The 14,407-nt window shown below is 36.8% G+C and overlaps 1 protein-coding gene across 1 annotated transcript in view; it reads left to right on the forward strand.

Moving 5' to 3' along the window:
- The window catches only part of LOC126235822 (transforming growth factor-beta-induced protein ig-h3), a 307,809-nt gene extending 293,895 nt beyond the window's left edge, over positions 1-13,914 (forward strand). Inside the window, exons 6-7 of the mRNA XM_049944672.1 lie at positions 7,885-8,088; positions 12,954-13,914. Coding sequence (XP_049800629.1) covers positions 7,885-8,088; positions 12,954-13,345 — 596 coding nt within the window. The 3' untranslated portion in view covers positions 13,346-13,914. The remainder of the gene's footprint in view (positions 1-7,884; positions 8,089-12,953) is intronic.
- Positions 13,915-14,407: the final 493 nt, after the last annotated feature.

Below are 14,407 nucleotides of genomic sequence, written 5' to 3' on the forward strand. Positions count from 1 at the left end.
CTTAAAGGAGATGATTGCTGTTCCTGGACTGCTGGAAACTTTATTACCATCTGTTGACCAGGTTTATATGACAGCAGCTAATTGTGCTGACCAAGTAGTTGTAGAACAGTCTCCTGTTGTTCCAAACACATTTCAGACCTTAATAGCTGCTTCTATTATGATATTGATACAGAGACAGAGGCACCAGGCTCCACTTCCCTTGTTCAACCAGTGGTTGTTGTTTATTGACATCCAGGCAGCCACAGGGGATATGATACTGCTGAAGCTGTAACCAGCTCAGATCTTTTGCATGAATTACTCTTAGGAAAATAGCACTGTGGGAGTTAAACATAGCAAACATGTGCTCAGTTTGTGTCCTTGGAAGGGGAGGGGGGGGCATTGTCAACTCGATGGAAGAGGTTATCCCAGGTCCTAGAATCATACAAGATCAATGGTTCCTTTGAGGTGCAGATCACTGCTCATATGAGCAGTCATCTGTTTCTTAGTATACCAGACTATGTTCAGTTTTTCAGAGATGGGCAAAATTCGAGAAGACAGCTAGCATCAATTGTGGAGTCTCAATGCATTAGCTGCCACTTTGCAGCATGTCCATTGTCTGGAGCCAAGTGGATGGTAAAAACAACTGACATTGTGTTATGAGCTCAACTGTAGAATCCTTGACATGCACTATATACTGGGGACTTCTAAAATAACCCTGGATAGGTCAGATGTGCACTACACACCCAGAAACAGTCACTTAAATGGCAGAATACATGCAATGCATGCGGTGTTTTTTTCTTGTACATTTTTAGTTAGATGGAACTCTAAGGTCCCCTATGTAAAATCATCATTGTCATCTAAACCATATACATAAACAGAATGGCTAGAAAATGTAGAATGTGATAACATTAAAACTGCTGGGACATTCTTAGCACAGTACCACAACACACATCTCTCCAAGTTAGCAGTCATCTTCATTCAGGTCTTGTAAGGGACTGAGTTGTGGGTGAAACCTACAGAAGAAAGTAAGGAATTTTCAGCAACACCTGCAAAACATGTTAGGAAAGCAGAAGTGACTCCCGAGGAGGTGGGTTCTCTAGTAGCAAGCAGAAACATTAACTGTAGCAAGGTCCAAATGAATCCGTCTACGAACAATAGTAGATGGGGTTGGAAGACATAGATCGATAATGCAATAGTTTTACCAGTTACTGTATTCAGCCACATCAGTCAGTCATTCAAAATTCCCTAAACTTGATAACATGGAAGTGTATTAAGCATATGGTGGTTGTGGTATCATATACTGATACCAGCCTACTGGTGTCAAAGTTGGCAATGCAATCGCAAGTTTGTCAGTCACAGACAGTGGTCGTGCAGCATCTGGCAGACCCAATGGCACACGCGCACTGAGTCACACCTCCAGCAGCTCTAGACTAAAAGTGCCCTCTGCCACATATATAGGATGGCCGGTGGCAGCCACACAGCCCACTCACACTCAGAGCCATTTTGCTCTGTGATGCTAGCTGCCTAGTCTTGGCTCAGATGCCACCATTCATGCTTTAGATCAGAGAGCCTTGTCCTTTTTGACATTGAAAGCGGGACTCTTTCTTGCAGTATTGTTTGTAATGTGTCTTCATAAACCTGCAAAAATAAAATTTAAGTAAATCTTCTGTTTCCTGTGATAACTTGTTTGCTAATCTTTTCAGCTCCTGTCCAGCTTTCCTATGATGAGAGTTGTGACACCACTCAGTAGCCCACTTCTCCTTACCATTGTGTGCAAAGTCATACAAATAGTGTAGCAAAGTAATAATGAATACATTTTTAGATAGCTGCAGTGAGTAATCAGTCTGTTAGACTACAAACAGTGCTACTGACAAACAAAAAATTAAGTTTTGTGACTACACACTTTTTTTTTCAAAGGTGCCACCAAAGATGTGGGACATAAAGAATCCATTGCTATTAAAGGGATGAAGGTCACCAAATGCAAAGGTTCATGCAGACACAAATTTCTATAACCCCCAAGAATGTGTATTTTATTTGTGCAGTTTATTTAGAGAGCTCTGAATTTTTATGCACTAAATATAAATTCATGTAAAAGTGAGATATACAGATATAGTTCACTTAACTGAATTGTTGATTCAGAGAAAATCACCGTTGTTCTCAAAGTTCTTTCTGCAGTATCCTCCTTACCTTGCGTTTACTACTGTGGTAGGCAATTATGAGGGGTAGTCATAAAATTTTAATTCTCACTTCAAAAAAAAAAATAGATTTACATAATTTTGTTGTTTCTATGCAGGAACACATGCAATCCTAGTAAACATTGAAATACCTGTGCCACAGTATGGTAGCATAAGAACCAAAACAAAGATGTGAAACCCATTGATAAGTAGGGTATTGTGCAGCAGCTTATTTTCGACAGCAGTGGAAATGTTGCAGTTGTGCACCAGTGAACAAACAAAAACTTAATTTTCTAACTTTACATTTTTATAGTTTGTTATTAAAACTTCCTGACAACCTCTCACAAATATGTTTTAGTTAAACTTTTTCTTCAACTGTTAATATTTATTTATTTTCATGTTGGAAAAGTGTTTTGTGTGTGTGTGTGTGTGTGTGTGTGTGTGTGTGTAAACTGAAATGTAATGAATTGCAACCTAACTCGTGCTAACTGGTTGGCATGAACACTGACACCTATTTATAGACTCTTACAATTGACTACATGTCTTAAGTGTATCAATCTCTCACTTTTTTGAATTAAGGTCTAATGCCCATAGGATATGCAAGAAAAAGAAAAAGGAATGGCTGAAAACAAAATTTCGAGGAACAGAATGAAACATGAAAATTAAGTCTGGAAATTTTCCACCAACAGCAAATGCTTGTAAAAATAGAAATTGTAAGATGATCAGAGATGACCAAAAAATACTGCAGAGAAGGGCTGCATATTTTGATGATATGCTTAGTACAAACTCAGACCAGGTATCAAGAAATCCACATAAACAGGAGGAGAATAAAGAGGCAAGAGAATATGGAAGGGAAGAAGGAAACAGACTAACAATGCAGGAGGTGGAATCAGTGATATATAAACAAAAAAAATTGCTGGGAGTCATCCTCAAATATCTGAAATACATGCACTGATAAATAATATATGCCTGAGGACTTGAAAACTGGAATAATATGCTCTATAAATAAGAAAGGGAGAATACCAGTGTGGTTTCCTGCCAAAATAGCAGCAGTTCTGACCAGATCTCCACTTCCTGTTTGTTGATTCTAAGCAAGTGCTTCACAAAGGCCAGCATTGTATAAAGTACTAAAAGAACTGGGTGTGTCTGACAAGCTAAGAAGATTAGTTGAGTTAACAATAAAGGACACAATGGCAAAAGTAAGTGAAGAACAAAGTTCCAAGAGCTTTAACTTTATAGATGAAGTGAAACAGGGTGATGCTCTTTCTGCAGTCCTGTTCAACTTAGCATTGCATATTCTGACACAAAAGACAGACACGAGAGGAACAATAATGATAAAAGCTACTAAAACAGTGTAAGCAAAAGGAGCAAAAACTGGACTTATGGTACATGAGGACAAGGCCAAAAACATGGTAATGTCCAATTCTCAGGCAAGATCACCACTGTATGGCTTGAAGCCATCTAATAAATGTTTTAAAGCTGTCAACTGCTTCCATTATTTAGGTGTTCTCTTAAACAGTCTTAATATTAAGCTGTAGTTTGTTAAAGAAAGGATACAAGAAGGAAACAGTCTGTTACACAAACTTAGTTGTTCAAGATTTCTCTGATTACAAGAAAAGCCAAAAAAATAAACTGTTCTCTTGTGCAACCAGTCATTATGTATGAGTCAGAAATGTGGACAATGACAAAAGCAAATATGAGCAACCTAACTGTATTTGAAAGGAAAACCCGACAAAAAATTTATGGGCCCATGAGAGACGCAGAGGATTGGAGAGAGATGTAGAATAATGAACTAAGACAGCTTATACAAGTGAAAGATATAGCGAAATTTATTAAATCTCAAAGAATATGCAGGTCAGGACATATGGAGAGAATGACAGATGACAGGAAGTCCAAATGAATAATGAAAGTCAGATTGTGTTCCACCAGAAGGAAGGGCCAATCAAGTACTAGATGGCTGGACAGTGTAATGAAAATCTACACTGCTGTTTTACTTTCAACTTAATTTCTATTTAAACACACCAAAACATCAAGGTTAGTACCATAAGTGTTTAATCATTGACAGGAACTCACAAAAGTGAGAGAAAACTTGGTAGCTTTTGGGAATCAGCGCTTTCTCATGAGTACAAATGCATGTGCACACACATGACTATGCCCTTACATAGTGCTGGCTGGACAACACTATGTTATAATTGGAGTTTGGTGGGTGGAGTGGTTGGGGTGTGGGTTGTCAGGTTGGATATGGAGGGTAGATGGTGGGAGAGGCAGGAGGAGGGGTTGGGGGTCAGTAGTTAGTGGCTCAAAGGGAGGAAATGGTTTGCTGGCTAGGAATGTGGGAGGGAGGGGTGGCAGGTGTACATGCTAGACATGTGATGCACAGAAACTGTAGGCGATGATATGCAGTTCATGATGAAAGTGATGTGGAGACATGAGTTGGGTAGAGGTGATTGGACAGAGGAAGGGGATACATTTGGGTGGAGGTTATGTAGGCATTCAGTTAACAGAGGTTGAGATCATCAGGGTTACAGGAGTGAAGGATGAGTTGTAAGGATAATTCCCATCTGCGTAGTTCAGAAAAATTGGTGATGGAGAGGAGGATCCAGATGGCCCAGGTTGTGAAACAGCCACTGAAATTGAGCTTGTTGCTCATTGTGCTCAGCTGTGTGTTGTGCCATTGGGTGATCAACTTTTCTCTTGGCCATCTTACTAATTTTATGTACGAGGGCTATCCACAAAACTACATTACGTTTTCGTTTGTGTCCATTAGGGGCGGGGCTAGCGCGGCCATCTTGGTGTCATGGCATTCCGCCGCTCAGTTGGCATCCTGCCGTGCTAGTGAGAGGTTCATGCTGTACTCCGTTGAGTTACTGTGACAGTTTGAAATGTCAGCGTTAATTGAAAATGCCGCAAAGTGTGAAGTGCGTGCTGTAGTAAGGTTTCTGACTGCAAAAAACTGTGCACCGATAGAAATCTATCAGCAGCTTTGTGAAGTGTATGGGGACAACATAATCACTGAATGTGGAGTGCGTCAATGGGTCAAAAAATTTAAAAATGGCTGAACTAACGTTCACGATGAAGAGCGAAATGGAAGACCCACCATAGTGACTGCCAAACTTGTCGAAAAAGTCGATGCCGCGGTCCGTGAAAACCATAATTTCACAATAACGGAACGCTCTGAGTTTTCGACAAATTTCACGAAGTTGGTTGCACGAAATCATTACCGAAAAGCTTGGTTACCACAAGTTTTGTGCAAGATGGATACCAAAAATCTCGACAGAGATTCACAAAAATCAGCGAATGGCTGCGGCGTTAACGTTTTTGGATGCTTACGAGAAAGATGGCGACTCATTACTCGATTGCATCGTTACTGGTGACAAAACATGGATTAAGCATGTGAACTGCGAGACAAAATTGCAGTCAATGCAGTGGGGGCACACAAATTCCCCCCAAAAACCCAAGAAATGCATGCAGACAATGTCGGCAAGGAAGGTGATGGCGACTGTCTTTTGGGACAAAAAAGGTGTGATTTTTGTGGATTTCCTGGATGGAAAGAGGCACTACAATCAACTCTCAAAGGTATTGCTAAACTCTGCACAACCTCAGAAGAGCAATACAAAACAAGTGCAGGGGAAAGTTGGGCTCAAAGATCTTGCTGATTCACGACAACGCCCGGGCCCACACAGCAAATGCCACTCGTGAAGTTCTCGAATCTTTTAAGTGGGAGTTGTTTCCTCATCCGCCGTACAGTCCCGACCTGGCACCGAGCGACTTCCACTTATTCCCAGCAATGAAGAAGTGGTTGGCTATGCAGCGTTTTGATGACTACGCACAGCTTCAAGAAGAGGTAACCACGTGGTTGAAGGCGCAGGCGGCCGAATTTTATGACAAAGGAATTTCCAAGCTCATCCATCGCTAAGATAAGTGCCTTAATTTAAATGGCAACTATGTAGAAAAGTAGTATTTAAGTGTGGCTTTCATCTGTATATAATAAAAAAAAATTTCCAATACTTTATTTATTTTTAATTCCAAAACGTAATGTACTTTGTGGATAGCCCTCGTATATGCTGGTATTAGTAGAAGAGCAGAAACTTTGAAAAATGCTACTACTCTTCATCTAACAAAACTCCAATGCTGTTTTGAACTTGTACATCAAACTAAGCATTTATGTATGCGACTTCACTGGTCTTGAAGAACTTTTATGGCTGTATAAATGCTGAAAAAGTAAAGACCTGTGTAACATGAACATTAGTGCTAGAAAGTTACATACTTGAGTCCAGATATTCTGATAAATTATAGAACTATTGACTATAGTTTATCTGGTGTAAATAGATCCCTGACAGTTGCAGTGGCTGGTGCAGCAGCTTTCTGGCCTACGTTAACAATAAGGTAATGCAAGTTCGTAAATGTGTTCATGGCAATGCTGCAGTGTTGTCACAGATCTCTGTAAGATGGCTACTGCCTTTACCTGCAGGCATTAGTACTTCATAGGTGAAAGTTTGCAACAGCACTGCAACCTGTCAGGGACCTTCTTATGCCATCTCGACTATAGTAAGGTACTTTTTTACTTTCCTGCTGGTGACCTATACAACATTTTACACATGAATAAAAAGTTCTATAGCAAACCATAGCTAGAGAGCCAAAGCCCACATATAATTATTTTCACTTCATCTTGAATTCACTCTTACTATTAAATGCAGATACCATTAGCAGACAAGAAAATGTATTTGAACTTGAATATAGGAATCCCTAGGTCACTGAAAAGACTTAAGCAGAATGTTAATTTTTGGATTTAATGTATTCCTGTTGCAGCAAATTTCAGCCAAATAAATAGTTACTGACTTTAGTGGCACTGTCACAGATAATTATTTCATTTGACTGTATTGTGTGTCCGTGTGCTAGCAGTCTTGTCCGCAGGCCAACACAGTGTGAAAATTACAACTGAAAATAGCCACAACTGAAATTTTTGGTTCATTTATCCATGTTCTGGTGCCACCGCAGCTTCTATTCATCTGGATGCCTTGGTATTTCGCACTTTTTCCACATAACTGGAAAAGATGAAGTCGCTCCTATTTACAAAATGGATAAAAAACAAATGTACAAGATGTTGCAGGATCTTAGGAGATATTAAAAGGAACAAAAGAAGAAACAAAAGTATCTTTCCTCAGCAGGTCAGCATTGGTTCAAGAAAATCCACTTGGGTGAAATACAGCACACTCTAATCATGCCAGAGATCTTGAAAATAGAAGATGCAGCTGAATATATCTGAAAGGTTATTGCTAGATGGGTGACGGGGAAAAGGTGACTGGCTTAAGACAGTATTTCCACTTTGTCTGATGAAAGGAAGCTTTCTTCAAACTTATATAAAATGGTCCTGGGGAAAGTATATCGCAACTGTAAAGAAAACTACATACAATGCTTTAGTGCAGTCAACATTGTATTGCTGAGATACCTTTTCCACATTCTTATAATTGTTCTCATTTAAACAAGTGCTGCTTCTGTCACAAATATTTTGATGTTTACTTTTTAATTTAATTTTTGAAATGATTGTTTATGGAAATTAGGTATGACATCATTTTTTCAGCTACCCAGATACAGATTTCTTGATGTACAAAATATTTGCCACTACAGAACACATGCCCCAAATGCATGAATAACACAAAAAACTGAAATCAAAATAAGTGAAAATTTTCAATTATCAATGCATCAAAATTTTATTTATTTATTTTTTCAGGATACACATTCTTTGTACCAACTGATGAAGCATTTGAACGTCTGGGAATTGATAAAATGCCAAACAACTATCTTTCAACTGGAGATGGATTTCAGGTTCTGCTCAATCACTTTGTAAAGGGCAGACTTTACAAAAGAGATCTCACTGATGGTAAACAGTTCCTTACTTTGGGGAATAAGACACTGCACATCAGAAGACATGAAGGTAAATTCTGGACTTTGGTGCCAAAGCATATTAACTTCCTGTATTGTGCACCTACTTGCATAGCCTTTTTTTTATGGTAACTGTACCTATTACATACTACTATACATTGACAACACATCAGATACTATTAAGCATTCTAAAATCTGAGGAAAAATATAGGTTTCACTTCAGTTTTAGCTAATTTAATGGTGATGGGTTTACTTATTTATTTACTTACTTATTTACTTACTTATTTATTTACTTACTTATTTATTTACTTACTTATTTATTTACTTACTTATTTATTTACTTACTTATTTATTTATTTACTTACTTAATGTTCCATGGATACATACAGAGGTGAGTTCATCATTGATGCAGAGTATGTTAAGATCATGATGGCATATATTAACATTATTTTTCAATTTACTGCTCAACAGATACTACAAAGTGAAGTGGAACAGTGGTTAGCACACTGAACTAACATTTGGGAGGCTATGGTTCAAATTTACATCCAGTTATTCAGATTTAACTTTTCCACGATTTCTCAAACATATTCCATGCAAATGTTGGGATGTTGCCTTTAAAATAGAATGGCCAATTTCATCCCCATCCTTGATACAATCAGAGCTTGTGCTCCATCTCTAACGACCTCATTGTCGACAGGGTGTTAAACCCTAATCTTCCTTCCTTCCTTCAACAGACACTACATTATAACAAATAAAACAACAAATCATTCTCATCTTGACTCTTCAATAATGATTTGTTTAGAACAGGGATAGTTGTTGTCATACTATTGCTCAAATCATTTCAGCAGTACATATACAATAAAAATACATACCATCACTACACAATGACTGAAAGAGAATAACCTAACCTACATGGAACACTTGCGTCAACATTTGAAAATCGTGAAGCTTTTTGCCTATATCTCATCTAATAGGCTTTTATTCACAAGTTCATCAGCAGAGTAGATTGAGTGATTCAAGAGAAAATGGTGCAGTTTAGTTCTGAAAAGGTGTTAACTATTTCTGAAGTTTTTGTGTTCAATGGGAAGAAGACTGATAATCCTTGCACCAGCATACTAAGCACCTCTCTGCACTAGGGACAGATTTCTTAATTGATAATGTGTGTGTCATTCCTATGTCTAGTGTCACACATACGAATTGCCGAGTTTTCAAAAAGAGTGGAATACTTTATAACAAAGTATATTAGAGAAAGATACATTGAAATAGGGGTGAATGTTACTAGCTAGGTAAATATGAGGGATAAGTCAAATGAAAATGAGAACATTGGGAAAAAGTAAGTATCCAATTTACTATTTCAAAATAAATCACCATAAATGTTATCAAATTTATCCGACTATGAGACAGTACCTTCCTGGAAAAAGATTGTAGTTGTCTGTGGAACAATGATTGAACACAGGAGTGTACCTCGTTATCCAAAGCAAATAAATGGACACAAATATCTTTTCTTGGGTCTCCAAAAATGTGGAAATAGCATTGGGAGAGATAAGACCTGTGTGGGTGATATGTGAGGGCTTCCCAGTGAAGATTCTTCAGCATAGTCAAAACAACCTGCCAACAAAATGCTGGCCCACATTTTGCCAAGGTTGTTTTGAGCATGCAGCAGAAGTTTTGCTGGAAAGCCCTTACACTCCTCCATACAGTCTCAAACTCTCCCCATATGATTCCACTAATTTTGGAGCCCTGAAGGACATTTGTGGCCATTGATCTACTTCAGATGAAGAGGTTCATGCTTGGGTGTAATCCTGGTTCCATAGACAACTGAAAACATTTTCTCACAAAGGCTTTCACCATCTTGTCTCACATTGGGATAAATGTGTTAAGTTATAGTGATTGCTATTGAAATAATAAATAGTTTACTTACTTTTTCCATCTGTCTCATTTTCATTTGACTGCCCTTTATAATTTATGATGGGAGGTTCTTGAACTTACCCTACAGATGACAATAATCACCCCCCCCCCCCCCCCCGATGTTAATTCCATATGACCTGACAGGGTGCACACAAGCAAATTAAGCTGCCTTTAAATTGTTTGGTTTCCAATACGTGGGAGGATTCTTAATTTCAGAGCTACTGAGCTCAATCTCTTCACAGTTTAATGGAGGTGATATAGCTTTCAGTCTGAGTGCCCAGGGACTTGGCACTATCAACTCTCTGAAACTGCGGGTTATTGAGTGTCTCTTATTCCTCTGGGTTTTTGTGACATGATCTAAACTGCATAAAAATTATGTTAGCTTAAAGGGAACTGATATTAAATTGAGTAAAGATGTTTGATACATTGTTGTTGGTGATTGTTTGGCAATTTTATGTTATGATGCTGATGTCATCTGCAAACATGGTAAATTTCCACTCAATGCTATTCACAGCTGCAGGAAGATCATTAGTACAAATCAGAAACAGTAAAGGATGCAGAGTGAACACTGCAGGACTCTGTGATCACTAACACCACAGTCTGATGTGACACCTACTCTCAATCTGCAATCCAAAGCTCCCAAAATCACTTTCTGCTTCTTTTTAGTAAGATAGAATTTCAATGTGTCACCTAATGGGCACCTAATGCCAGACTAGTGTGCTTTCTCTAATAGCAATTGGTGACCCATACAATCCAGTGCTTTAGTCAGATCACACCAGATATTCACTGGTGAACTGTTATTGTTTGGGGACTAAAAGATAACTTCCACAAATGTAAATATTGCCTGTTTAGTCATCATATACTTTTGGGAACCTAATTCTCTTTTACTTAAAATGCTGAACAGTTCAAGATCTTTAACAATCCTAACATGTAACTACTTTTCAAATACTTTTGAAAACCCTGTAAGAAGTTAAATTAGTTTGTAATTATTCACATGTAAGGCATCTCCCCTTTTTTGAAGAGCGTTTACTGTGGCACATTTCATACACTCTGAGAATATACCTTGGCACACTGCTGAGTTGAGGATGTAGCTCAGTATTCTACACATTTTACTGGAGCAGTGTTTCAGTAGCTTGTTTAATTTTTAATAAGACAGTGCTGTTCTTTTGTTCTCTGGTGGTTGTAGGAGGTAACATTATTTCATCAAAAGTAGCTGGAGCTTGCTGTTCGAGAATGTCCATCACTTCTTGCAGGTCTGATCTGCAGCCTATCTGCTAAGACGCACTTTGGAAATATTAATTGAAGATTTTGGCAGTCTGTTTGTTATTACTAATTTAATTTTTGTTGTGGTTAAGGATGTTCCAGATGTGTTGGATACAACTACTTGAACTGATGAAAGAAACTCTACTTCATATTTAGAATAGACAGTGGTACCAGCAAGAAGAAATATTCACTTTTGTGCCATCATATGTATTTATGATCTGATTCTTTTGACCTATTTTTCTTTGAAAGTTAAAAATAATCCAGCTGCTGGTTTAAAAGAGTAATGTATGCTCCTCTTGATCCTTTAACTTTGTGTGTTTAAAATGTGATTATGATTCAGAGAGTCAAAACGAGTTCAGAGATAGTATTCAGTGCAATATATGTAGTTAAAGTAACAAAACTATTTCAACACAGCACTTTGCCATGCACAGTTACCTCTACTAACAAGATAAGATGTATAGTTTTTGTTCAGTGTTATGCCAAGTACACTTAAATTCACATTATTCCATTCTTGGCAGCACAATATTTTCTCTTTAATTTGCTGCTTGCAAAGTTTTTACTTTAATTTTAAAACTTTCATAATTACTTAATGTTTGTACAAAAGATTCTCTTGTGCTTAGAATGTTTATTTAATGTACAACAGAGCACATACAAAAATTAGATAATTAATAGTACAAAGCCAATAAGGCTGATGATAAATTAAGTTTTTGCAGCACACAGTACTCATTTGTGTGTGTGTGTGTGTGTGTGTGTGTGTGTGTGTGTGTTCACATTCTGATCTTCTCTAAGGACAATATTGTTTGATATCTTGAAAGAAACTTCAGCCATGATCGTATCAGGTACAGAAGCCACTGAAAAATATTTTTAAGTTTCTAAAAGCAAGATAAAGTGACAGGAAAAAGTCCTGGATAGAATATAAATAATGAAAGGTGTACAGGTAATCACTTCATATATATAGCTGAAGCAAGGAGCAATTGATAGGTACACAAAAAAACTGATCTTCTAACCAATGAAGTTAATGCATTTTTTATATGATTGTCTAATGGCTGAGCCAGTGAGAGTGTTCAAAGTACTACCTACCTTATAGGTACCTACTTGAATTATTTGTTAGATTGTTCAAAGTTTATTAAAAGGTAGAGCTTTAATGAATTTAAAATTAATATCTGTATTACATAAACTAAAATGTGAAAACATAGAATGTACAACATTCATCCAAAAAATTGGAAATGCTGTTTTTGTTTGCATAGTAGTGCACTGGGAACAGTTATTTATGTGTAATTGAGAAGAAAATAAAAATTTCTCCACATGGCGTTTGCATACCAAAATAAGCCAGTAAACAAACTACTAAATTTTGAGTCCTCTCCATGTATTTATAAATACATGTATTTCTTAGTAGTCTGTCAGTGGAATAAATTCATATATCAATTTTATTTTAATATCTACTTATTTTGGTAGCCCAGGATGTCAGGTGGATCTTTGCTACTGAAAGAAAATAACACTGAATGAATGCCCCACTGCCCTTTGCTTGATTGCATTTTTTGGACATTTTTTGGACATTTTTTGCACTTAGTTTTTGGTAACTACCTATTACACACCTCATTTATCAACACATTTCCACTTTTTTGGAATTTCAGTACGCTATTTGTAGTTAAATGCCCTTTTTTGTCAGCTATCATGTTTCATTATCGTTGTACTACATTACTCAAAGCAATGTTTTTGAAATACACTTAACTCTTTTTATTGCAGATAACATCACTGTGAATGATGCAAATATTGTGGAAAGTGAAGTATTTGTTTACAATTTGGGAACAATGTACTACATTGACCATGTCCTGTTCCTAACAAAAGCTGATATTCCTACAACAACAGATTTGTCAACAACTACTGATGATGTGACAGTCACATCAACTACAGAATACTCCACAGATGTTGAAAGTGTTCCCAGTGAGTTAGTGGAAGAGAATGGAAATCTCACTGACATTTTGTTGGAAGAGTTAGACACACCTGCCACATCAGAAAGTAATGATTTGCTGGATACTGAAATGGGTTCTAGTCTGAAGAATACTTTGAACAGTGATGCTACTACTAGTGGAAGTGTGTCACTGCAAAACAAAAGTTCAGCTGAACCACAACACTAAATATGTAGGAAACACAGTTGTGGCATGTACTGAGACTTTAAGTACAAATTTGGGTTATAACTGAGATACCAGTGTCATGTCTTGAGTGCATCAAACAACGAATTAGTTGTAACATTTGTACTGAAGAATGGATAACCAGGACGGTTTGCAATGAATGAATGTTCCCTTTAATTTTGGGGAGAATGTAGCCATGTGGCTGATAGACTGAAGAGTGACGTATGTTGACTGAATTGAAAATGTGTCCAGTATGATGTAAATGGAACTGTTCTAAACTGCACAGGAAACAAATATATCCATATAGAGATAGTTAAATATAAGTGTAAGTAATAAGTGTCAACAATACATATATTAGCATATCATTGTTACTTTATCCCATACTTCAGAGTAGCCAGCAATGTAATGTCCATAAACACTCATTTCTCATTTTCTGATCTGAATCATCATTTATACAAAGAATATGTGCATCATAGATATTTTCAATGGCATTTTATCAAGCAGATACAATACTACATGATTTCTTTTGTAAAAAAAAATCGTCCAAAATAATGTATTACATATAATTTATTGATGTCTATTCTACAAAATGTACTGATTTTAAAATATTTAAACTATTTAAGATTTAAATATATACAGTTTTTAATAAATCATAATTTATTTCTTTAAAACTCTCCTCAAACCATTCCCAAGGATACAATTATTTTACTGCACTTATGCTCTTAAAAAATTTTTTACTATTACATAGGGCGTACTTCTTAATTTATGCTACAAATAAAATCAAAGTCAGTTTTACACAAAATAAGCATAAATTACTACAGTATATTGTTTAGTGAGTGGTGGCTCATAAGGGGAAGGGAATGAGGTATGGACAGAATTGACAGTTTTATCCATTATGTATACTATGTCATTGATAAAGTTCAGCTCTTGCACTTTTGTGTGTTGAAGAAAGTAAATTTTGTGTGCTGTTCTTTACTTTCTTGTTGTGTTTCCTAATTCTGTTTTTCACTAACAATGCTTAACATGCTATGGCTGTGTGTTAAAACTACAATAAAAAAATTAAAATAA

The sequence above is a fragment of the Schistocerca nitens genome, chromosome 2, assembly GCF_023898315.1.
Source record: "Schistocerca nitens isolate TAMUIC-IGC-003100 chromosome 2, iqSchNite1.1, whole genome shotgun sequence".
Taxonomy (NCBI): Eukaryota; Metazoa; Arthropoda; class Insecta; order Orthoptera; family Acrididae; genus Schistocerca; species Schistocerca nitens.